At 39.4% G+C, this 27,317-nt stretch overlaps 2 protein-coding genes across 2 annotated transcripts in view; one reads left to right on the forward strand and one right to left on the reverse strand.

Moving 5' to 3' along the window:
- Nucleotides 1-27,178, reverse strand: LOC138741138 (zinc finger protein 229-like). Its single transcript, XM_069894749.1, has 3 exons — nucleotides 27,093-27,178; nucleotides 7,956-8,049; nucleotides 1-6,137 (listed from the first exon to the last, which is right to left on the reverse strand). Exon 3 carries the CDS (start codon nucleotides 6,018-6,020, stop codon nucleotides 4,422-4,424), a length of 1,599 nt encoding a protein of 532 aa, XP_069750850.1. The 5' UTR covers nucleotides 6,021-6,137; nucleotides 7,956-8,049; nucleotides 27,093-27,178; the 3' UTR covers nucleotides 1-4,421.
- Nucleotides 1-27,317, forward strand: part of LOC138741140 (zinc finger protein 850-like) — a 72,615-nt gene that overhangs the window by 25,279 nt on the left and 20,019 nt on the right. The window lies entirely within an intron of this gene.

Below are 27,317 nucleotides of genomic sequence, written 5' to 3' on the forward strand. Positions count from 1 at the left end.
AATCCTATATCTGAATTGAATAACAAATCTTTTCCAAATTCAAACAGGACATAGTGTTACGCAACCACTGATCATGAGAGAGCGGGCAGCATCCTTCTATTTAAGTAAAATTGCATGCCTCGTCAAAAGAGCCAAAAGAAATGGCGCGACTGAACCAGAGAAAGAAAAATCATTCCCTCCCATTGTACTGAAGGGGGCCACCAAAGGGTTCAATGTTAAATCTATATTGAACATTTTTGATGGAGTGTGGAAAACTTCTCTCCAGTTTTTTGTTCTGGATAAGTCCAGAACATATGAATTAATGAAGCTTCTCCGCTCTGACACTTGTCACACCAGGAAGTCATATTGGAATAAAAGTGAGACATTAGCCTTAGACAAATGTGCTCTATGTACCAATTTGAACTATAATAGGCACTGTTGAGCAGATAATGAAGTGCTTTTAACCAAATTAAGAATGGTCCCAATCCACATCTGATAGAGTCAATTTAAATCCTGTTCCCAAGCATTTTTAACCATTATTAATAAAAAAATCTTTAAAGAATACACAGATATTCAAGCATTAATTTAAAGTTAAATCACAATCAAACTTTTTTTTTGAATATTTTATTTTTGATTTTCAGATTCAAATTCAAACACAACCACACCGAAATGAAAATAAAGTAATAAATTATAGAAATACGAAAATACCATTGGAGTCAACGACCCCAACAGAAACTGGGGGAAAAAAACTGAAACCAAGAAACCAAAAGTAAGGAATAAACAGAAAAAAATGACCAACAGAGCATGTAGTCTGTGCCACATCCCATTTCCTTGATCCTAGTCCTTTCTCTACTGGGAAGGATTATTTCAGTACCCTTGGGGGGGTGGGGGGGGGGAAAGGAGAAGAGATAGTCATATCTGTAAACCAATATTCTTCAGATAAGGTTGCCACACATTTCCTCCTTAAATTGTATGTGGTTTTCTCCAGTGGAATGCAACTCTGCATTTCCATAGTCTATTGTGTAATATTTAGTTGGGAGTCAGACTTCCACGTAACCACTTTACATTTCCTGGCTACTGCAACCTTCAGAATGAAGTTGGTACTTGGACAGTTTAAAACACATCTATAATGTTCCCAGAAGGTTCAATTCCAGATCCTGTGGAAAATCCACCTTTAATTTTTTTTCAGAATGGAACCTTTATCCATTTAACCCAGGGGACAATTTTCACACCACACCCAAAGCAAATTTCTGAAAATTTTGGTTTAGATTTATGTAGTTGAGAGGTGAGGTACAGTTGATGCAGGAAATTCTATTGCATCTGGCATTAATGATTGCTGTCATACTGTCCAGACACAGGTCTGGCCAGCACCGCACATGGACTGTTGTGCCCAAATCCAACTCCCACCTCTGCCTCAACCTGTGTAAGCCTATCTTCTTTTGGAAGATCAAATACATTGTAGATAAAAAAAATTTACGGACATTTCCCCCTTTAAATTAGAATCTCCATATCACTATGCATGGAGAGGGTTATGGATGGTCTCATTTGTCCCTCAAAAAAAAAATCTTAGTTGCAGATAGAAGAATGTTCTGTTAGACAAATCATATTTATTCCTCAAATTACATGAGCTGCCCTTGCTTGTAACAATCCTCGATAACCTGATTCCTTTCGGGCACCAGGTGTCCATGATCTTATTGTCCAGAGTCATGGGTATTAAGTTGTTCTAAGTCAAGGGCATTATGGGGACATAACCCCACCTTCAATCCAATTCATTGATTTATTCTATGCTGTGTCTGAAGTACATGCCTTAGTATGGGGTTATCCATTTTCTATATAAACTCTCCTGCTATCTTTTCACCTACAGCATGCAGTTCAATTTGAGCCCAGGGAGGAGTGGAGGGGGGCTTCCTCAAAAAGTGAGGCAATAAACTTCTCTTGGGCCATCCAGAAATTTTTTTTTTTTTTTTTTAAATATAAAATGTCAAAAAACAAACTAAAATGTATAAACACAAGGCATTAACTCATTAAGACCTTATTCTATTAAGAAAACACTCAAAGATTCATCTAAAGAGAATTAGAGAAAGTTGCTCAGATGGAGAGAGAATAGATGGGAGATCTCCTTCCAAATATTTCTGGGCTTCTTCAACAAAACCACTTCTTACATTTGTCCTTCAGTGTGATCCAAAGGTGTGCTAGAAAAATCAGAAGGCTTAACCCCCCCCCCCCCCCTTGATTGTAGAATTCCACATGATCTTGTATTCAAACACATTCACTCATAACCTCTGGTGAGTAATCCTCAACAATACGAATCTTTTTACCTTCGTAGCCAAAATTCATATATTAAAAGCTCCTTAGTTTGAAATTCATGAAAGCACACTATAACTGATCGAGGTCTCTGACCGGGAGCTGTTTTAGAAACCAGCGATCTGTGTGCACGATCTTATCGCAAGGAGAGTCGGCAAAACTCCAGGCCCAAACAATTCTGTCAGAAAACTTGCAAAAAATTTAATAGGTTGTCCACCCTCAGTACTCTTGCCAAGCCCCAATTTTTTTTTTCTACTTGTTTTCTAGGTTAATGATTTTCTGCTTCAATTCCTCATTAGACTTTGAGAACTTTTTACATAGCTCTTCCATCCAAAACAGTGGCAATTGCCTCATTATTTTGAATATGTTTATCATGTTCTTCTAAGGTTTCTTGAAAAGAATCCATCTGCCTAAACTCTTATCAGAATTCCTTTCTGAATTATTGTACAGATACTTTCTGACTTACAACCGTAATTTGGACTAAAGGATTGGTTGTATCTTGGAACGGACGTACGTCAGAATGGTGTACTTACCTTGTTAGTCAGCGTCCCATTATCCTCAGATTGGGTACAGCCATCTTGATTCCTGGCTACATGCACAGTGAGTTCATGCATTGGTGTTCGGTTGGCACACATGCGCAAGTTAAGCATCCTAATGATATTGAATTTGCACCCTTAACTCTTGCGCATCCACTAACTGAACTCCAATATGCCAACTGCATACATATTAACTGAAGACTCGCGCATGCATACAGGAATCAAGATAGCAACACCCAGCCTACGGAACCCAGGACCTACAGAACTCCCTCTCAGCTTTTGTCTCTGCACCATGTTTATGAATTCTGCTCTCCAGTTGAAATCTGCCTCTCCACATTCTTCACAGCAAAATAGTTCCCTTGTGGCTTCTGTAACATGCTGAACTAGAAAGTGAGCGCGGATATATTCCATCAACCCCTCGGCAGGGTTCCTCAGACTGTAACTCTCTGCATTTATCTCCCATGTATCCGCCTAGTCCACCAGCCCACCCGGATAATCTACACTGGGGCAGGACTGGGATAGATGTCCCAGGGGGATTGTTTGCCAGTATTGATGGGGAGAGTTAAACTACTATGGCAGGGGAATGGCATTATCTGCAGGATGACAGAAGGAAATATAAACAGAAGCAAAAGAAATCTGAAAGTCAAAGTGAATGACATGAAAAAAAAATTAATGCATTAGACAAAAAAGGCCACATTGCTAATTGATTGAAAAAGTCACTGAGTGTGAGGGCACTTTATCTGAATGCCCAGAGTATTGGAAGTACGATTAACAAACGAGGTTGAGGATTGGGAATTAAATATCCAGGCTGCAAACTGGAGTGTTAACACCTTATAGTCCATCTCGGATGCCTCCAACCAGACAACTAGCCCCTTTCTGTCAAGCTGACCCCAAGAGCCTTTCACACCGCCCCATTCAGGTAATTCTGCAACTCAGGATTTTATGGTGGTGGGGGGGGGGGTCATCTCCAGCGACGACAAAGTGAGAACAAGTTGTGCTTTCACACCGCCAGAAGGCAATTGGTTAACTTGGCCGGGATTATAGTTCAATTGAAATCTACTCGCCCTGTCCAGTTATGTCATTTCATGACACTAACATCTCCTGGCTGGTTTATGATCTCATCACAAAAGTCCAGCCACACAGTCACCAGGTCAGAGGTCATCACTACAGTCACCTCAGCAGTGACACTGAGCAACTCAGCAGGTCAGGCAGCATCCATGGAAGGCAATAGACAGCAGGAACCCCACTCAAAATAGCAGGGAAGGAGGGCCGAAGCCCAAATAATAGAGTGGGGAGACGAAGACAGGGAGGAGCACAGGCTTCAATACAATAATCCTTAAACTTGTGGCCTCTGAAACATCGACCCTTCGGCCTACATGTCTGTACTGAACAGGATGCCAAAGTTAAACTAAACCGCTGCCCGCACATGATCCATCTCCTTCCGTATTCATGAGTCAGTCAAAAACCAACTACATCAGGTAGTCTGATCCAGGGGCTCACTGGGTAAAATATTTGCCCTTCCTTAACCTTCCTCCTTCAATCCTCACCTTAAACACATGCCCTTTAGCACAGGACACTTTTAGCAGAAGGGAAAAGTATTGACTAGCCATCTTGAACATTCTCTCCCCCCGTGTGAACTCGCTGGTGTCCCCACAGACCAGAAAGCTGGGTGAACTCCTTCCCACACACGGAGCAAGTGAACAATCTCTCCCCAGTGTGAATTTTCCAGTGGGCCTGTAGAGAGGAGGACTGAGCGAATCCCTTTCCGCACTTGCTGCAAGAGAACGGTCTCTCCTCGGTGTGAACCTGCTGATGCGAACGCAGGCTGGAAGCCTGAGAGAACCCCTTCCCACACAAGGAGCAGGTAAATGGTCTCTCTCCTGTGTGAACCCGCTGGTGTACCAGAAGGCCGGAGGGACGAGAGAACCCCTTCCCGCATAGTGAGCAAGTGAATGGTCTCTCCCCAGTGTGAACCCGCTGGTGTGCCTGCAGGCCAGAGGGCTGAGAGAATCCTTTCCCACACATGGGACAGATGAATGATTTCTTCCCAGTGTGAACACTCTGGTGCCTCAGCAGGTTGGAGGATCTTGTGAATCCAATCCCACACAGCGAGCAGGTGAATGGTCTCTCCCCAGTGTGAACCCGCTGGTGTGCCTGCAGGCCAGAGAGCTGAGAGAACGCCTTTTCACACATGGAGCAGGAGAAAGGTTTCTCCCCAGTGTGAACACGCTGGTGTGCCCGCAGTGCGGAGGACTGAGTGAATCCTTTCCCGCACAGAGAGCATGTGAATGGTTTCTCACCGGTGTGAACTCGCTGGTGCACCCGCAGGTCAGAGGACTGAGTGAATCTGATCCCACATGTGGAGCAGGTGAATGGTTTTTCCCCAGTGTGAACCCGCTGGTGTGCCTGCAGGCCAGAGGGGTGAGAAAACCCTTTCCCACACAGGGAGCAGATGAACGGTTTCTCCCCGGTGTGAACCCGTTGGTGTGCCCGTAGACCAGAGGACCGAGTGAACCCTTTCCCACACAGGGAGCAGGTGAACGGTTTCTCCCCAGTGTGAATTCTCTGGTGCCTCAGAAGATATGAGGACTGGGTGAATCCCACCCCACACAAGGAACAGGTGAATGGTCTCTCCCCAGTGTGAATTCTCTGATGGCCCTGCAGAGAAAACAAATCGGTGAATCCTTTTCCACACCTGCTGCAAGAGAATGGTTTCTCCCCCATGTGAACTGTCTGGTGCCTCAGCAGGGCAGAGGACTGAGAAAACCCCTTCCCACACACAGAGCAAGTGAATGGTTTCACCCCGGTGTGAATTCTCTGGTGCCTCAGCAAGTTAGAGGACTGGTTGAACCCCTTCCCACACATGTGACAGGTGAAAAGACTCTCCCCAGGGTGAACACACCTGTGGTCCTCCAGGTCCTTGGAGGTTTGAAAGCTCTTACTACAGGCAGAACAGGGAAATGGGCTCCCCCTAGTGCGGACACACTGGTGTTGCAGCAGTGCATCAGAGCTGGTGAATCCCTCCCCACACTCAGAACAGGGAAACGGTTTCTCCCCAGTGTGAGTGTAGTGATGGGTTTCCAGCAGGTTCAAAGAAAGTGCCCTCTCATTGCACACTTCACTTTGGAGTGATTTAGCTACTGTATCACTGGTCACCTGACCCTCCAAGTCAGCCAATTGGCTAAAGTCCAGCTTCTCCATGCAATGACCTCCACACTCGTTATCCTCTGAAAAAGCTGGCTGATACTCTGGTCCTGAGGAATTCAGTCGGAGTGTTGTCTGAAGATTCCTGTCTGGATACGCACTGATTTCTCAACTCTGTGAAAAGAAGATAGTGGAGTGAGAAGGAGCAGGTCATTCTCTGCAGTTAAGATTCCAGGACAACAAACCCTGGAGGCAAGGCCAGCAACACAACAAACCGTGGAAGTGTTCGGAACTGTGAGGAGGATCACCATGGACCGGTAGACACACAGAAGATTAAATTTAGCACAGAGAAACAGTAATTTTTTTGTAATGAAAAGGAAGAGGAGGCAACAGAGATCAGAGAACTTATTATGAACTGTTATATGGGATCTAGCTTTCTGAACAACAAATCAGTAAACAAGTGACGATCTGTGGGATGGCGCAGGAATTATTTCAAGCCAAGTGTATTGTCATCTGATTTTACATGTACAATCAGACGAAACAGCATTCTCTGATCCTCTGTGCAAAACATGCAATACTTAACATGCATATAGACAATACATATGCAAGGCAAGTATTTCATTTATACAATATTGTTTCATGAATGGGAGTCCCAGATGGTTAGTGTGAGCAGTTCCTTTGGTCATTCAGCATTCTCACTGCCCGTGGGGAGAAGCTGTTCCTCAGCCTGGTGGTGCTGGCTCTGATCCTCCTGCATCTCTTCCCTGACAGGAGCAGCTGAAAGATGATCCTCAATGATTTTGGGCACCCTCTTCAGACCACCCTCCACTACACATCAACAACTCTGTAGTAGAGTGCAGGGCATCAAGTTCTTGGAGTTCACTTAACCAGTGACCTGCGTGGACACTCAATATTTTCTCACTTTCAGGAAGGCGCAACGGCAACTGTACTTCCTGAGAAGACTGAAGTGGGCATGGCTATCAGCCATCATTATGTCAACCTTCTATAGGAGGTCGATTGAGAGCATATCCTGGCCAACTGCATCACAGTGTGGTTTTGTTGCTGCAGAGAAATGGATCGGAGGTCAATCCACAAGACCATAATAGTGGCAGGGAGGATCACTGGAATCTCCCTTCCCCAAAATTGATGTGATCTACTGAGATTGTTGTCTGAGGAGGGTGCACAATCTTTGAGGACCCCTTCCAGCCTGCACACAGCATCTTTCAGCTGTTTCCGTTGGTGAAGAGCTACACGAGACCTATAGAAGTATCAGAGCCAGTACCACCACGCTGAGGAATAGCTTCTTCCCAAGGGCAGTGAGAATGCTGAATCATCTGAGACTCATCTGTACAAAACAGTTTATTTAATTTTTTTTATAGATACAATACTTGTCGTCGATATATATTATTTTTCTGTTCTGTGTCTGCATGTTTTGCACTGAGGACTGGAGAACAGTGTTTTGTCGGGTTGTACTTGTACAATCAGATGACAATAAATGATCCTTCCTCTGTGGTGCCTTATTTTCCTGTTATGTAATGAGATGTTTCCACTTGAGGCCATTCCCTTTCCTCCATACTGCCCGGGTTGCTTGATCACAGGCTTTTATATCCCATATTTCCCCCCCCCCCATCACTGAGCAAATCTCTTTCCCAAAATCAGGTGGTCATCCATATGCATAATGTCTTAATTCTTTTTGAAATTCTGGAAATTCATTACACTTCTGATCCACTGGTGTACCTTTCCCTGATTTATTCAGAATTTTCCCTATTTTTCCATTATTAACTCCCATCTAAATTGTTTGAATCACAACTTGCTGAGACTTGTATAACACAACAGGGCTTGAACCTCTCCTTCCTCCTTCAATCTGTAGCACCTGGCAAGACTCAATCCAACCTTATTCTACCAGGGCCTTTGAGGGTCTCAAGGTAGTCCGGGTTAAATGGGGATGAGGTGCTACAATGCACCAAGGATGCCAGATCAAGGCAATCTTACCTCATGGGCCCATCAGTCTCTGTCTCCTTAGTCCAGTGTTAGCCACTTATTCAGCCTGTGCCCGTTCCTGCTCCACGACTCCCATCTTGAGACCCTGCTTGCAGCACCAAATGATAAAGTTTTTGTGGCTTCCAAACCTTGAACAAATTTCAGGACCATAAACATATCAACAGTAACACTTTAATTTTGCAAAACTTGTTTACACAGGGTGTGCTGCTAACTTGCAGCTGGTCTTGCAGTGAGTGGGTCTGCCAACTCCCAAAAGGTTAGGAGCCCACTTTGTTTTCACTCTTTGGGATTTGAAGCCTGTGACCTTGTTAAAGGGAGGTGAGTTCAAGTCTCACCTAGTTGTGATTAAAATGATTTAGATGGGAGTTTAATAGAGTATTTGGAATAAAAGGAATTGGTTAAAGTCTTGAGTCCTTCATTCCTCAGGAGAGGAAACTACTGAAGGAGGCTGTCTGACTGCAAGGTTCCTCTAATAGATAGCTGTCCACTTAAGAAAAAGGTGAGAAGAAAAGGTGAAGGAGGCTCCATGTGGTCTGGCAGCTCTGGATGTGGTCTCTTGCGAATCACAGACACCTGTGGGCAAATACAGAAATGAGAATTTAAAAAGTCGAGTTGAGGAATTAACAGAAGAGAGACAAAATTTAAGGAGTTTTAAGCATGAAAAGTGGAATAATATGTGATGTGGAATATGTGAAGAATAAAAGAACAAGTGAAGGGATATAAAAGTCAATCGGAAAAAAATGGAGAAAAGTACAAGAGTAGATGGGAAATGGTGACTTTAGAGTTTAAGGGGCCTCACGGAATCGATTGCAAGTTTGGGCTGGTGCAATAAGAAACCTGCTGGCCAATTGCAGCCGTTGGATAGAACAATACTCTGAACACTAGGCACATGTTCCAGGTCAGGCAATGAATTGGGGAAAACAAGGACAAAGATCCCTGCCCTGATCAGAGCAGGAGCATTTCGTTCAGAATGCATATCCATTGTGGAAGCAACAAACAAGAACCTTTTTAACAGTTATAACCTCAATTTTGAAGAGAACTCAGAAAAACGATTAAAATTTTCATTCATACTTTTAAGTTACAGGCGTGCCTTGGTTAATACATTCAAACAAAGTTCAGTGTTATGGAAAATTGCAGTTCAAAGTATTATTACAATGTACTTTAATGTAATACATTCCAAATCTATAATTATTTACTCTTTTACCAATAATTCTTAAGCAAACATGTGATTAAAATAAATATCAATTCTTGATGTTATAACCTTTCCAAAACTGTTAAAGTTATGAGATTTTCTTTTGTTGTAGCTTTAATAGCTTGAGAAAATGTTCATTGCTCCCCTTGTATGACATTACCTTCCCCCAGACAGACGGTTAGCATGAGGTTGAGTGCAACATTCTAAATGTTGTGAGGTACTAGCTTCTGCATGGTACTTGGAATTCTGCCCCAGAACATGCAACCTGAACCAAAGACCCAGAGCGCAGCTCACTTGTGCACTGTGATCCGAACCAAGCCTGTGCAGTTCTCTTGTGCAGCGCAACCTGAACCAAGCCCCTGGACTGCAAGCTCCCAAAGTGCAGCTTTCTTGCACACTTTGACATGAACCATTCCCCTGGAACACAGCACACTTGCGCACTTTAACCCAAACAAAGTCCCCAGAGTGCAGCTCACTTGCACACCATGACAAACCCCCAGAGCACAACTCACTTGTGCAGTACGACCCAAACCAAGTCTCAAAGCGCAGCTCACTTGCATACCGCAACCTGACCTAAGCCCAAGTGGTGAAGTTAAATTAATGCAGCCAAGCAGCATTGTTGATGATAAATTATTGTGCCACTTTTGGTAAAGCAATTATTAATTTAACAATTTTTGGTTATTACTATATTAAAATAATAAACTGCTTTATATCAAAACCTGTGCTGCTCAAAGCCATGTTATACAAGGTATACTTGTATTTGCAATGAAGAAGCAATGTTAGTCAATTATTGTCAGATTATGGAGGACTGTTCCTTTAAGGAAAATGGAACAGCCACATGGTGCAGTTTCAATGTCATCACTTTTCAACAGCCTAGAAGACACGCCGTGGGCTATGAACAAGAACAATGATGGCTGGCAGATTCAAGTGGGAGAACTCCATGAAAATGGGAGGGCAGCAGCAGTCATGGCATTCAAAGGAGTGGTGGCAGTTGCTGGGAGAGCAAGACGACAATGACAGATACGATGTAAAAGGGTGTGATGGCTACTCGGGTGGGTACCAAAACCACAATGGTGGCAGCAGCAACTATACATGGTGACCACTACTACGGGCATGAGTCTTACAGACAGGGGAGATGGGTGCTGGCTCATTATTTGCCATCAACTTCTCTTGCAGTAACCGGGGAGGGGGGGGGAATCCATTCTGAAATTTCCACGTTAACTTGTCCCCGAGTGGTCTTGCTCCCCAAGATAACTTTCTCAGGTCATGAGTGAGAAAGGTCAATTGAACAGACACCTGGGGTTACTTGATTGTTGAAGAAAAATCATTCAACTGGCAACAGTACAACAAGCTGAACTCTCAGCACTGGCAGATGCATGCAAACTGTGTGATGGGCAAGTAGCCAATAGCTACACTGATTACACTGATTCCAGGTACACCTGGGATAAGGTTTGGGCTAGGAGACAGTACTTCACTGCAGAAGGTAACCCAGTTAGAAATGAGCACGAAATAAAAATAACAGCTTGAGGCCAGGAAATGACAATTCAAATTGGCAAAGGTAAAATGTGCAGCACACACGAGGGACTGATCCAGTGTCCACTGGCAAAAACCATGCTGACAAGGCTGTAACTGCAACTGAGAATTTTGAACACTGTCAAGAGTTCTGGCCTCAGGCCAATCAAGCAGCATTGATAGAAGTAAAAGAGGCGCCTCTATGGGATTTGATTTTTTTTTTTTTTTAAATTTTTTATTTTTCACACCATAAATCACAATAGCCATGATATACACTTTTTCTTTTCCACACATTTACAGTGACTTTTTCTCCCTCCCCCCTCCCTCCTCCCAAGCCACCCCCCCATCCCCCCCCCTCTCATCCATTTTAGTTATACAATCTAGGTTGCATTAATTCAATTAGACAATGTTGTCATTCAACAAAAATACACCAGAAATTCTACTGAGTCCATTCTTTTCTTTTCTTCTCCTTCCATCAACTTAGGTAATGTTTGTTCCCGGTAGGTTTTCGCTATTGTATTTAATGTAAGGCTCCCATACTTGTTCGAATATTTCAATATTATTTCTTAAACTATATGTTATTTTTTCTAATGGAATACATTTATTCATTTCTATATACCATTGTTGTATTTTCAAATTATCTTCCAATTTCCAGGTTGACATAATACATTTTTTTGCTACAGCTAGGGCTATCTTAACAAATCTTTTTTGTGCATCCTCCAAGTCAATTCCAAATTCTTTATTTTTTATGTTACTTAGGAGAAAGATCTCTGGATTCTTTGGTATATTGTTTTCTGTTATTTTATTTAATATCTGATTGAGATCATCCCAAAATTTTTCTACTCTCTCACATGTCCAGATTGCATGAATTGTTGTTCCCCTTTCTTTTTTACATCGAAAACATCTATCAGATACTGTTGGGTCCCATTTATTTAACTTTTGCGGTGTAATGTATAGTCTGTGTAACCAATTATATTGTATCATACGCAGCCTCGTATTTATTGTATTTCTCATCGTTCCAGAGCATAACTTCTCCCATGTTTCCTTTTTTATCTTTATATTTAAATCTTGTTCCCATTTTTGTTTAGTTTTACCATTTGTTTCCTCATTTTCCTTTTCTTGCAGTTTAATATACATATTTTTTATAAATCTTTTGATTAACATTGTATCTGTAATCACATATTCAAGGTTACTTCCCTCTGGTAAACTCAAGTTGCTTCCTAATTTATCTTTCAAGTAGGATCTCAGTTGGTAATATGCCAGCGCTGTATCTCCCGTTATATTGTACTTATCTCTCATTTGTTCAAAGGATAAGAATCTACTTCCTGAAAAACAATTTTCTATTCTTTTAATCCCTTTTTTTTCCCATTTTCTAAAGGCAAGGTTGTCTATTGTAAAAGGGAGTAGCTTATTTTGCGTCAATATTAGTTTTGGTATTTGGTAATTTATTTTATTTCTTTCTACATGAATCTTCTTCCATATATTGAGGAGATGGTGTAATACTGGAGAAGTTCTTTGTTGTACCAATTTTTCGTCCCATTTATATAATATGTGTTCAGGTATCTTTTCCCCTATTTTATCTAATTCTAGTCTCGTCCAGTCTGGTTTTTCCCTTGTTTGATAAAAATCTGATAGGTACCTTAATTGTGCGGCTCTATAATAATTTTTGAAGTTTGGCAATTGTAAGCCTCCTTGTTTATACCATTCTGTTAATTTGTCTAGTGCTATCCTCGGTTTCCCCCCTCTCCATAAAAATCTCCTTATTATTTTCTTTAACTCTTTGAAGAATTTTTCTGTCAGTTGTATTGGCAATGCCTGAAATAAGTATAGTATCCTTGGAAAAATGTTCATTTTAATACAGTTTATCCTTCCTATCAGTGTTAGTGGTAGCTCTTTCCAATGCTCTAAATCGTCCTGTAATTTTTTCATTAGTGGATTGTAATTGAGTTTATATAATTGGCCTAGATTTTTGTTTATTTGCACACCTAGGTATCTTATTGCCTGCGTTTGCCATCTGAATGGGGATTCCTCCTTAAATTTTGAGAAATCCGCGTTATTCATAGGCATTGCTTCACTTTTATTTACGTTTATCTTGTATCCCGACACTTCTCCATATTCCTTCAATTTCTTATATAGTTCTTTTATTGATAGTTCTGGTTCTGTTAAGTACACTATCACATCATCCGCAAACAGACTGATTTTATATTCCCTGTCTTTTATTTTTATTCCTTTTATATTATTATCTCTTCTTATCGATTCTGCTAGTGGTTCTATAGCTAGCGCAAACAATAATGGTGATAGTGGGCATCCCTGCCGCGTTGACCTGCTTAAGTTAAATTGCTTTGATACATGTCCATTTACTGTCACTTTCGCTAACGGTCCCTTATATAATGCTTTAATCCAATTAATAAACTTCTCCGGTAAACTGAATTTTTGCAATACTTTGAACAAGTAATTCCATTCTACTCTGTCGAAGGCCTTCTCTGCGTCTAAAGCAACTGCTACTGCCGGTGCTTTATTTCCTTCTACTGCATGAATTAAGTTAATAAATTTACAAATATTGTCTGTTGTGCGTCTTTTTTTGATAAATCCAGTTTGGTCTAAATTTACCATTTTCGGTACCTGTTCTGCTAATCTGTTCGCTAATAGTTTAGCTATTATCTTATAATCTGTGTTTAGCAGAGATATTGGTCTATATGACGCTGGTGAGAGTGGATCTTTCCCTTGTTTTAGTATCACTGTAATTATTGCTGTTTTACATGAATCTGGTAAGTTTTGTGTCTCATCAATCTGGTTGATTACATCCAGGAGGGGCGGTATTATTAGGTCTTTAAATGTTTTGTAGAATTCTATTGGGAGTCCATCCTCTCCTGGTGTCTTATTATTTGGTAAATTTTTTATTATCTCTTGTATTTCTACTGTTCCAAGTGGTTCTGTTAATTTATTTTGTTCCTCTATTTGTAGTTTTGGTAGTTCAATTTTAGTCAAAAATTCATCTATTTTCCCTTCTTTCCCTTCGTTTTCGGTTCGGTATAATTGTTCATAGAATTCTCTGAAGTTTTCCTTAATTTCTTTTGGATTATATGTAATTTGTTTGTCTTTTTTCCTTGTTGCCAATACCATTTTCTTAGTTTGCTCTGTCTTAAGCTGCCATGCTAGGATTTTGTGTGTTTTTTCCCCTAGTTCATAATATTTCTGTTTTGTCTTCATTATATTCTTCTCCACCTTATATGTTTGTAGTGTTTCATATTTTATTTTTTTATCCGCCAATTCTCTTCTTTTGGTTGTATCTTCCTTTATTGCTAATTTTTTTTCTATGTTTATTATTTCCCTTTCCAACTGCTCTGTTTCCTGATTATAGTCCTTCTTCATCTTGGTTGCATAACTTATTATTTGCCCTCTAATGAATGCTTTCATTGCGTCCCATAGTATAAACTTATCTTCCACTGATTCCGTATTTACTTCAAAGTACATTTTTAATTGTTTTTCGATAAATTCTCTAAAATCCTGTCTTTTAAGTAGCATGGGGTTTAATCTCCATCTATACATTCTTGGAGGGATGTCTTCTAGCTCTATTGCCAATAACAGGGGTGAGTGGTCCGATAATAGTCTAGCTTTATATTCCGTTTTCTTAACTCTCCCTTGTATGTGGGCTGATAACAGGAATAGGTCTATCCTTGAGTATGTTTTATGTCTAGTCGAGTAGTATGAGTATTCCTTTTCTTTTGGGTTTTGTTTCCTCCATATGTCCACAAGTTTCATTTCTTGCATTGATTTAATTATAAATTTGGTTACTTTGTTCTTCCTGTTAATTTTTTTCCCCGTTTTATCCATATTTGGATCTAAATTCAGATTGAAATCCCCTCCTATTAGTATGTTCCCTTGCGTATTAGCTACCTTCAAAAAGATATCTTGCATAAACTTTTGATCTTCTTCGTTAGGTGAATATATATTAAGTAGATTCCAAAGCTCTGAATATATCTGACATTTTATCATAACATATCTCCCTGCTGGATCTATTATTTCCTCTTCTATTTTAAATGGCACATTTTTGCTAATTAATATAGCCACTCCTCTTGCTTTTGAATTATACGATGCTGCTGTTACATGTCCTACCCAATCTCTCTTTAATTTCTTGTGCTCCAATTCAGTTAAGTGTGTTTCTTGGACAAATGCTATATCTATTTTTTCCTTTTTCAGTAAATTTAGTAGTTTCTTCCTTTTAATTTGGTTATGTATTCCATTAATATTTAGAGTCATATAGTTCAGCGTAGCCATTTTATATTTTGTTTATCTTCTCTTTCCGTTTTTCCATCATTACCTTTCCTCTTTTTCCATTTCTGTTTTCTTATTTTCAACTTTTTACCAGACAACATTCCTACAACATCCAACATTTTCCTTATTCTCCTATTTCTATCTTCTTTATCCCCAATCTCCCCTTCCCCTCCTGAGTTGCCCTTTATCCCTTGTCGGACAACCACATCTCCCCTCTCCATTTGGATTTGCGAATCCACTCGCAAGCGTCAACTGATTTTGCAGTGACCGCTCTTTTCCCCCACCCAGCCCCCCCCAGAAAAGATTTCGTTTTTTATATGTCACAAAGGTCACTCTTTTAGTTCCCTCCTTATTCTCTCTATTCCATTACCTTCCCTTATTAATTTTTGTCTATACTCTCTATGTTTTCCTCTAATTACAGATACTTTCACATATGCCCATTGTCTCTATTCACTCTTATACCTCTTTACCCACATACATATCAATCGTGATAATTTTTGCTCTCATTACCCGTCTTCATCCCTCAGTCTATTTTTGTAATTGTTCTGCAAATTTTCGTGCTTCTTCTGGATCCGAGAATAGTCTGTTTTGTTGTCCTGGAATAAATATTTTCAATACCGCAGGATGCTTCAGTGTAAATTTATATCCTTTCTTCCATAAAATCGCTTTTGCTGCATTGAACTCTTTTCTCTTCTTTAGGAGTTCAAAGCTTATATCTGGATAAATGAAGATTTTTTGCCCTTTATACTCCAGTGGTTTGTTGCCCTCTCTTACTTTTTCCATTGTCTTCTCCAGTACCTTTTCTCTTGTAGTATATCTTAGGAATTTTACTACAATAGATCTTGGTTTTTGTTGTGGTTGTGGTTTAGGGGCCAATGCTCTATGTGCCCTTTCTATTTCCATTTCTTGCTGTAGTTCTGGACATCCTAGGGCCTTAGGGATCCATTCTTTTATAAACTCCCTCATATTCTTGCCTTCTACATCTTCCTTAAGGCCCACTATCTTTATGTTATTTCTTCTGTTATAATTTTCCATTATATCTATTTTTTGGGCTAGTAATTCTTGTGTCTCTTTAGTTTTTTTATTAGATTCCTCCAATTTCTTTTTTAAGTCTTCTACCTCCATTTCTGCTGCTATTGCCCGTTCTTCCATCTTGTCCATTTTTTTCCCCATTTCTGTTAAGGTCATATCCATTTTATTTATTTTCTTTTCTGTGTTGTTTATTCTTCTTCTTAAATCATTGAATTCCTGTGTTTGCCATTCTTTAAATGACTCCATGTATCCTCTAACAAGAGCAAGTACCTCCTTTACCTTGCCTTTCTTTTCTTCTTCTATTTCCCTGTACTCTTCCTCTTCTTCTTCCTCTAGGTTGACCATCTGTTGTTTCTTTGCTGCCCTTTCCTCCTCTTCTTTCTTGTTTCCATTGTCTTCTGTGGTCTCTTCTTGCTGCAGGTGTTCTGCAGCTGTCGTTGCCGGCTGTGGAGATCGACTCCCCAGCTGGTCCCCCCTCCCGTCGGTGTGTTTTTTTTCATGCGCATCGCGCATGCGCGAGGAGTCGCGCATGCGCGGTTGCGCACTTTTACTCGGCTCTGTGAGCCATTGTTGTAGTTCTCTTTCTACCGACCTGAGGTAGTGGGGTCTTCTCTCCACAGCGGGCCTCTTCGGACAGGTAAGGCCTTCACCTTTTTCCTCCGTTGTCTTCTCTTCCTCTCTTCTTTCCGTTGATTTTGATTTTTCTCCTTTTGTCTCCATCTTCTTTCCACCTTTATACTCACTTTTCTTTAACTTGTATTTCTGTGCCTTTGTATTTTCTCTTGTTTTTCCCGACTTTTCTGGAGAGGGCTGGAGTTCACCGTCCGGCCACTACTCCATCACGTGACTCCTCCCTGGGATTTGATTAAAGCACAATGAAAAACAAGATTGGGAAAGCAAAGGGTACTTCCTGACAAGAAAATATATGGCGCTAAGCTTGTTAATACAGGAAATTTGCAGAGCAGCTCATGGAGTGAGATACTCTGCAAGGCAGGAGATTGTGAATAAAATTTGAAACCATTGGTTTATGCTAAAATTGAAAAATACAATCTTCAGATGCCAAATCTGAAAGGAAACCAAGAAACCACACCAAGCTCTCTAGCATCACAGGTGGGTCCAATTACTCACTTAGTGATGGACTATTTAGATATGATCGACCACGCAGAAGGAAAATGCCTCTGCTTCATAATAATTGACAGGTTCTCAAGGTGGATGGAATTATTTCCCACCTCGCATGCAGATGCCAAAACAGCAGTAAAAGCACTTGCAAAAGAATTTTTCCAATGTGTGAAGAGTGTTAGACCAAGTAGCGAGATGGGTCCTATTTGGCAAATGAACGCATGAAGTTATGGGAATTGGACAGAAGATCTCTGGCATGTATCATCCACAGACACCTGATTCAGTACCAAGATGGAATGATGCCATAAATCTGCAGATATACAGGGTTAAATTAGGTAGAATGCATACCATTAGCACTCATGGCTATGAGAAATAGCTGAAATAGATGTACATGATTACTAGAAGAGATTCTGTGGAGCTAACTAATGCAAAATTAGTACATTGTTTACAGCCATGGCAAATTCAGTTTTGTCTTTTTTTGTTGTGGAGTCAAAAAGTTACTATAAAAATAATAAATGGAATTTGATTACATATTTTTAATGTGTAGGTTTCATAATTTATTTTGGGAGTGATTTTATTATTGATGGAAATATATTGTTTGGATTAGAATTCACTTTTACATTGCAAAAATGAAAGTCACAATTGGAGCTGATAGAAGCTAATCCTGCAGTAAGTGAGTCTGCCCAATGGCCAGACTCTTCTGCTTGTATCCAGTTCTCTGGCCTGGATCTCAGCCAGAGGTCAGGATGATTCCTGTCCATATATCCTTTTTCTCTAATTCTGGCACCAGCATTCTGTAACCATTTGTTTTGTTCAACTATTTACAACTCTTAGTGGAACCCAAAAGATATCACAGTCCCTGTTACTGTGAACTTCTTACTACTTTAAGAAATTAACATTTGGAACTTGGTCTAAATTAGTCATGCACAAGTTTCATTCTTTTTCAATTCACCCAAGAAATAACCTGTGTGACGTTTCCCCTAAACATTTGGCAGGCTGATAACAGACAACAGGTAGCCTTACACTTCTCTCAAGGTATTTACAATCTTCCCCGCATTCTCTCAGAAAGTAAACATAAAATTGATCAATCTACATGACTCTATACGAGGCAGACCCTCACTTCCACATGAGCAGAAGATTCGGACCAGTCGGCAGGCTCACTTAGTGCAGGACTTGCTGCTTATGAGCAATACACTCTATTGAGTGAGTTCTCAAGTTTTGCATAATGAATAAAAGGTACTTTTAACAAGGTTGTGGTCCTGAAATTTCTTCCAAGATTTGAAAGGCACAGAAACTTTAACACAAACAAAGGATACTACACCTAGCTCCATACCATGTATTTACTCACCTGCTAATGTACTATGTAGATATGTCGACTGCGTAGAAGAAAAATGCTACTGCTTTATAATAAATGGCAGGTTATCAAGGAAGCATTTCCCACCTTGCGTGTGGACACCAAAACAGTAGCTAAAGCACTTGCAAAAGAAATTTTGCCCAGGTTTGAAATATGTCAAGACTTTGAGTCGTGATAATGGGTCTCATTTTGCAATTGAGCATACAGGCGCATTGTGTAAAGTTGTGGGAATTACAAAGCTTATCTTGCATTTATTATCCACAATCAGCCAGTATGGTAGAAAGATGTAATCACAAGATCACAAAATATAGGAGACATAGACCCATTGGCCTATCGAGTCTGCTCCCCATTCTCATCATGAGCTGATCATCCACTCACTCACACCATCTCTCCAGCTTCCTCCCTGTAACTCTTGATGCCCTAATGTCAATCTCTGCCTTAAATACACCTAACAACCTCGCTTCCACAGCCACCTGTGGCCACAAGAACTACAAACTGACGACCCTCTGACTAAAGAAATTTTCTGCATCTGTTTTAAATTGACGCCCTTTTATCATGAAGTTATGCCCTCTTGTCCTAAACTCCCTTTCCATGGGGAACATCCTTGTCACATCTACTCTATCAAGTCAATCAGCATTCAAAATGCCTCAATGAGATCTTCCTCAACCTTCTGTACTCCAGGAGTCACGTGATGGAGTAGTGGCCAGTAGGGTAATACCAGCCCTCTCCAGAAAAGAAAACAAGTGAAGAAAAGACAAAGTTCAATAAATACAAAATATAAGAAATAAAAGATAAAGTTGTAGAGAAAAGAAAGAAAATGGCACCCAAGAAGGAACAAGTAAAAACAACGGGGAAAAAAAGATGCCGAAAAGAAAGGAGAAGGCCTTACCTGCACGAAGAAACAGGGAGCCATGGTGGAGAAGAGCGCCCGATCTCAGAGGTTGGTGTCGGCCCTGTGGAGTCGCAACCCCTCGACTGCTGGACTACAAAAATGGCTCTCAGACAAACAAAAGTGCGCAAACTAAGGAGAAGGAGAACACCGACGGGAGGGGGGCTCAGCTAAGGAGCGGGCAACCAGTGTGACCAGCTGAGGGATGCCCAACACCAGGGCTCTCAGCTGGAAGAAGAGGAAAGCAGCAGGAGAGGGAGTGAAAGGAAAGAAGAGCAGCAGCAGGAGGCTCAGATGGGCAGCTCAGAAGAAGACGACCAACAGCAAGAGGCCAAGCAAGAAGAGGCCCGACAAAGTGAGACAAGCAACTCATCAGGAAAATCAGAAGAGACAGATACAAAGAAGAGAAAAAGACACAAATACAGGTACAGACACAGAAGAAGAGGAAGAAGAGGACCAAGATCTTCAGAGAAATAGAAGATAAAACAGAGGGACAGAATATAGATAAAGCTTTTTTTCCCCCAAGAACAAATGAGAGCATTAAAAGAATGGTTGTCATTAGAATTTAGTGCAATTAAAAGAAAAATTAAAGAACAGAAGATAAAGTGCAAAGATTAAAGCTAGTCATGACAGAAATAGGGAAAAAAATAGAAAATGTGGAAGAACGAGAAACGGCTGTAAATTACTTAAGAAGAATATTGGAAGAAAGTGATAAAAAATGAAAGAGTCACAAGAGTCGTTAGCTCAGAAAATTGACATGTTGGAAAATTATAGTAGGCGAAACAACAAAAATAGTGAGCCTAAAGGAAAATGAAGAAGGCACAGATATGAAGGAATTTATAAAAGAATGGATCCCAACGGTCCTGAGAACGACAGAACTGCAGGAAGGAATGGAAATAGAAAGGGCACACAGAACACTAGCTCCAAAACCACAAACACATCAAAAACCAAGATCCATTTTAGTAAAATTTTTTAGATATATGACGAGAAAATATACTGGAGCAGGCAAGGAAAAACATTAGAGAAGACAAAAAACCATTGGAATACAAGGGTCAAAAAATATTTTTTTATCCAGACACAAGTTTTGAACTCTTAAAGAGGAAGGAGTTTAATACAGCAAAATCGATCTTATGGAAAAAAAGGTTATAAATTTATGTAACGACATCCAACTGTGCTTAAAATATTTATCCCTGGGGAGCAAAACAGACTGTTCTCGGATCCGAAGGAAGCACAAGAATTTGCCGAACGCTTATAGGGCAGAAGGAGAGATGTAACAAGAATGAAGAATGGTGATAAAATATATATAAAGATGTAAAAACAATGTATAAGTAAAGAACTAAAGTAGGGAAAGAGAAGGGAAGAAAGGAAATAAGGGAGAAAAAAGGGATAACTTTGTTATATGTGTAAAAAAAGTGTTTTATGGGGGAGGGTTGGCGGGGGGGGGAAGAGAACAACCATCAATGCGAAATCAGTTGACGCTTGTGAGCAGGTTCGCAATCCAAATGGAAAGGGGAGTTGTGGTTGCCCGACAAGGGATAAGGGGCAACTCAGAGTGGGGAGGGATATTTGGGGTTAAGGGAATATTGGATGTGGGAGTTGTTAAGAGTATTTTGTGTTTTAAATGTGTTGTCATACATTGAGTTTAAAAAGGGAAAACTGAGAGATGAAAATGGGGAAAAGGGGGATGGTGGTGGTGAGGAAGCAGAAATGAGGTGTAAACAGGATATGAGATGGCCATGTTGAACTATATGACTATAAACATTAATGGAATACATAACCAAATTAAAAGGAAGAGGCTATTAAATTTACTGAAAAAAATTAAAAATAGATATAGCATTTGTGCAGGAAACACATCTAACTGAAGTGGAATATAACAAATTAAAGAGAAACTGGGTAGGGCATGTAGCAGCAGCATCATATAATTCAAAAGCTAGAGGTGTAGCTATATTAATTAATAAAAATGTACCAATCAAAATAGAGGAAGAAATAATAGATCCAGCAGGGAGGTATGTAATGATAAAGTGTCAGATATATTCAGAATTTTGGAACTTGCTCAATATATATGCACCTAATGAAGAGGATCAAAAGTTTATGCAAGATATTTTTTTGAAGATTGTAGATACACAAGGAAATATATTGATAGAAGGGGATTTTAACCTCAATTTGGATCCAATGTTGGATAAAACTGGACAAAAGACTAGCAAAAAGAATAAAAGCGGCCAGATTTATGGTTAAATCAATGCAGGAAATGAAACTTATGGATATATGGAGGAGGCAGCACCCAAGAGAGAAGGAATACTCATATTATTCAAGTAGGCATAAAACATACTCAAGGATTGATATGTTTTTGTTGTTGGCCCATATTCAAGGAAGAGTTAGAAAAACTGAATATAAAATTACTATCTGATCATTCACCCCTGTTATTAGCAATAGAACTGGAGGACATCCCACCAAGAACATATAGATGGCGGTTAAACTCCATGCTACTTAAAAGGCAGGTATTTAGAGAGTTTATTGAATGCCAAATCAAAACATATTTTGAAATAAATACAGAATCAGTGAAAGACAAATTTATTTTATGGGACGCAATGAAAGCCTTCATTAGAGGGCAGATAATAAGTTATGAAACTAAGATGAAAAACTACTACAATCGAGAAACAGAGCAGTTAGAAAGGGAGATAGCAAGTACAGAAAAGGAACTAATAAAAAGGGATGATATAACAAAAAGCAGAGAATTGGCAAAAAAATAAAATACAAAACATTACAAACTTACAAGGTGGAGAAGAACATAATGAAAATAAAGCAAAAGTATTACAAACTAGAGTAAAAACACAAAATATTAGCCTGGTAACTTAAAAAAGAACAAGCTAAAAGAACGGTATTGGCATCAAGGAAAAAGGACAAACAAATTACATATAACCCAATAGAGATTAATGAGAACTTTAAGGAATTTTATGAACAATTATACCAAACTGAGAACAAGGGGAAAGATGATAAAATAGAAGAGTTTTTAAGCTAAAATTGAACTACCAAAATTGCAAGAAGAGCAACAAAACAAACTGATAAAACCATTTGAAATAGAGGAAGTACAGGATATATTAAAAAAGCTGCCGAACAATAAAACATCTGGAAAGGATGGATTCCCAATAGAATTCTATAAAACATTTAAAGAGTTATTAATTCCTCCTCTCCTGCAAGTAATGAACCAGATTGAAGAAACACAAAACTTGCCAGATTCATGTAAGACAGCAACAATTACAGTAATACCAAAGACAGGGAAGGATCCACTAACATGAGTATCATATAGACCAATATCTCTACTTAATTCAGATTACAAGATAATAGCAAAATTATTAGCAAACAGATTGGCCAATTGTGTACCAAAAATAGTAAACAAGATCAAAATGGATTTATTAAAAGACGAACAGCAGATAATGTCTGTAAATTTATTAATCTAATTCATGCAGTTCAAGGAAATAAGTAGACAAAAGTGGCTGTTGCTTTAGATGCAGAAAAAGCCTTTGACAGAGTAGAATGGAATTCTTTATTCAAAGTATTACAGAGGTTCAATCTACCAGAAAAATATATAAATTGGATTAAAGCATATAATGGACCATTGGCAAAGATAAATGGATATGTATCGAACCAATTTAAATTAAGTAGGTCAACTAGGCAGGGATGTCCATTATCCCCCTCACTGTTCGCTTTAGCAATCGAACCTTTGGCAGAATTGATAAGAATGGAAATAAAATAAAAGGAATAAAGATAAAGGAGGAGTACAAAATCAGTTTATCTGCAGATGACATCATAGTATACTTAACAGAACCAGAAATATCAATAAAAGAATTACATAAGAAATCAAAAGAGTATGGAGAAATATTGGGGTACAAGATCAATGCAAATAAAAGCGAAGTGATGCCAATGAGTAATGCAGATTACACTGAATTTAAAAAAGAATCACCATTCAAATGTCAAACACAAGCAATCCAATACCTAGGTATCAGGTTAGATAATAACTTAAGCCACCTGTACAAATTAAATGATCAGCCACTAATAAAGAAATTACAGTAAGACTTAGAACATTGGAAAGAATTACCGCTAACATTGATAGGGAGGGTAAATTGCATTAAAATGAATGTCTTCCCAAGGATACAATCGTTACCAATTCCCTTAACACAGAAATTCTTTAATTAACTAAAGAGAATAATAAGGAAATTCTTGTGGAAAGGGAGGAAACTGAGGATAGCGTTAGGTAACTTAACAGAGAGGTACAACCAAGGTGGTTTGCAGTTACCAAACTTTAAAAATTATTATAGAGCAGCACAATTAAGATATTTATCAGATTTTTACCAGACAAGGGAAAAACCAGACTGCACTAAGATAGAACTCGATAAAATAGGGGAGAAGGTACCGGAACATATACTAGATAAATGGGATGAAAAGCTGGTACAATATAAAAGCTCACCAGTACTGTATCCTTTACTCAATATATGGAAGAAGATTCACTTAGAAATGAAAAAAACAAATGACCAAATACCAAAATTACTATTGACGCAAAATCCACTAATCCCTTTTACAATAGATAACCTTTCCTTTAGAGAATGGGAGAGAAAAGGAATTAAAAGAATAGAAAATTGTTTTTTGGGAAATAATTTATTAACATTTGAACAGTTGAAGTACAAATATGGAATAACTCATGGTACAATGTTTGCATGTCATCAACTGAAAGCTTATTTAAAGGATAAATTGGGAAACAGACTGAGATTACCAGAAGGAAACACCTTTGAATATGTGATTACAGACACAATGATAATTAAAAGATTTATAACCAACATGTACATTAATCTGCAAGATAAGGAAAAGGATGAAATAAGCTATAAACCCAAACAAAAGTGGGAAAAGGATTTGAACATGAAGATAAAAAAATGAAACATGGGAAAAGTTATGTTCTGGATCTATGAAGAATATAATAAACACAAGGTTACGCAGGATACAGTATAATTGGTTACACAGGTTATATATCATGCCCCAAAAGTTAAAAAAAAAAATGGGATGCAACATTATCAGATAGATGTTTTCGCTGCAAGAAGGAAATGGGAACGACAGTACATGCAATTTGGGCATGTGAGAAAGTGAAAATGTTTTGGGAAGATCCAAATCAGATATTAAATAAAATCATAAAAAATAACATTAAAAAATCCAGAGATCTTTCTTCTAAGTAATACAAGTAGTAAGGAATTAGGCCTCAAATTGGATAAAGCGCAAAAAAGATTTATTATGATAACCTTAGCAGTAGCAAAAACAGTGTATAATGTCGACTTGGAAAATGGAAGAAAGCATGAGATTACAGCAATGGTACATGGAAATGAATAAATGTATTCCATTGGAAAAAATAACATATAATTTAAAAAATAAAGTCACATTATTTGAACAAATTTGGAAACCATACACGGAACATAACAGAGAGGGCTTGCCTCGGACCTCCACCCCCTAAAATGATAAGACGACAAAACTACTTGATCCAGTGTGTAAAAGTAGATCACACGTTTATCTTTCATTGTGTGATGAGATTGTTTAATGGTTTTATTGTATTCTATATGTTGAATATTTATTGGTTTTGGAGGGGGTTGGGAAGGGGGGGGAAGGGAAGATAGGCGGGAAAAAGGGAGAAAATGCCACTGTGTAGATTTCATGAAAAATGTTTGTATATATTTTGGTTGATTATGGCTTACAGTATGAAAAATAAAAAATTATAAAAAACCTTCTGTACTCTGACTACTGTCCACGAGTGGATAAACTTTCCTCGTATGCTAACCCTTTCATTCGTTGTATCATTGTACAAATCTTCTGAACCCTCTCATACGCCAGCATGTCTTTTCTCAAATAAGGTGCCCAAAACTGTACACAGTAGTCTAAGTGAGGTCTCACCAGTGCTTTACCAAGTCGCAACATTACATCCCTGTTCTCACATCCTATTCCTCTTCATCACCAACTTAACCTGGAGGTTAACCTTTAGGGTATCCTGCATGAGAAATCCCAGTCCCTTTGCACCCTTGAATTTTGAATTTTCTCCCCATCTAAATAATAATCTGCCCACTTTTTCTTCTACCAAAGTGCATGACTGCACACTTTCCAACATTGTATTTCATCTGCTACCTCTTTGCCCATTTCCTAATCTATCTAAGTCTCTTTAGTCTTTCTGTGTCCTCAGCACCACCCACCCTATCATCTATTTTGATATCATCTACCAGTTTAGCCACAAAGCCATCTATTCCATAATCCAAATCATTTATATACAACATTAAAAAAGTGGCATCAACATCGACCTCTTTACACCACTGGAAAATGGTAGCCAATCAGAATACGATCCCTTTGTTCCTACTCTCTGCCTCCTGCCATCAGCCAATTCTCCACCCATGCTAATATCCTTCCTGTAATTCCATTGGCTCTCATCCTGTTTAGATGCCTTATGCATAGCACCTTGTCAAAGGGCCTTTTGAAAGTCCAAATACACAACATCCATAATGGTGGACTGAAAGATAAATTGGGAAAAATCCACATACAGACAGGGTTAAATTGAGTGCAATGCTTACCATTAGCACTCATGACCATGAGAAATGGTAGAAATAGATGTATCCATTAACAGTGCACATGATAGAAGGGCAATGTCAAAGCCAATGACTAAGCCCAGTCACAACGAGGTAAGCTAGGAAGAAACCTGAAAGGGCTAAGATTGGCTCTCAGATCTGTTTAATTCCAGGTACAGGAAGTACAAGGATCCCCTGTGAATAACTAGGGCCAAGTCACTCAGCTAATAGTGAACCCCAGATACTGGATACACATTAAGTTTAAGAGGCATTGAGAACAATTCAGGCAAATCAGACAATTCCATTCCAGGTGATCTTGTCAATACCCACTGCAGTCAAAATTTATCTCAACCACTGATGGAGAGTCACATCACTCAGGGAACAAGAGAAGGAAAGACAGCAAGAACAGTATCTTGCAAAGGACACAAATGGAGAACAAGATTTTTTTTTGTTTTTATTCTATAAAATATGCTTATTGTTCTTATTGGGTATAGGAAAGGATTGTGAAGCCCCAGTAGGAACAGGGGAAAAAAGGGACAAAATGGGGAGGGGGGGGGAAAGAAAGAAGGGGTTTAATGTAGGTCTTCAGTTTAAGAGATGACAAATTCATGGCATCATATGGATGTTGCAAAACTGACAGTTCTTCCAGCATTTCTGGGTTTTTACTACATATCACAAAATGTCTACAGACTTTATTGTTTCACTGCGTAGGTAGTGTCAATATTTGCAAACCAGTCCATCAAGGATTCCAGACTTTAACAGCTACTTCAAAAAGTCACAGACTGATGGCTTTAAAATAGGTGCTAACAATACGCTATATTTTGACAAAGCAAGGTGTATTTTGCCTTGGATTAAATTTGACAGGTGGTGCAAAGTGTTACGCAGATTCTAGATTCAAACGATAACAAGATAAAGGGAATCAGTGCTTTGAAAACAATGAGATGAATTTAGCCCTTCTAAATGGGCAGAAAATCATTTCCGAGTTGATTCACTGATTATTTAGGACCTCGGGGAGCTATGCGAATGCTCATCCTGATCCCCGTAACCGTGGCGGCGGCAATCCAGCAGCGTCTGTGGGGAGGGGCGAGTGAGGATAGAGTAATGTGGTTGGGGGGGGGGGGGGGGGGGGGGGGGAAGAGAAAAAGGACGGGAAGAAAAACACACAAACCTGAAAGTTGCCGGCGGCGACGTGAAACCTAGTGGAGACGACGGCAGCAAGCGCAGTCACCCCGCTTTAAAATGGAGACGTGTGGGCAGGCGGGAAATGACGTCACGCAATACCCACCGGCCAATCGGTCCCAACCTTTGCTGTGAGCCCCGCCCTTTGAGTGGATTGGCGGATTCAGCATAGGGCGGGTGTCAATCACAGAAACAAGCAACTGCAGAGAATCGA

This window comes from Narcine bancroftii, chromosome 8 (assembly GCF_036971445.1).
Source record: "Narcine bancroftii isolate sNarBan1 chromosome 8, sNarBan1.hap1, whole genome shotgun sequence".
In the NCBI taxonomy this organism is placed as follows: domain Eukaryota; kingdom Metazoa; phylum Chordata; class Chondrichthyes; order Torpediniformes; family Narcinidae; genus Narcine; species Narcine bancroftii.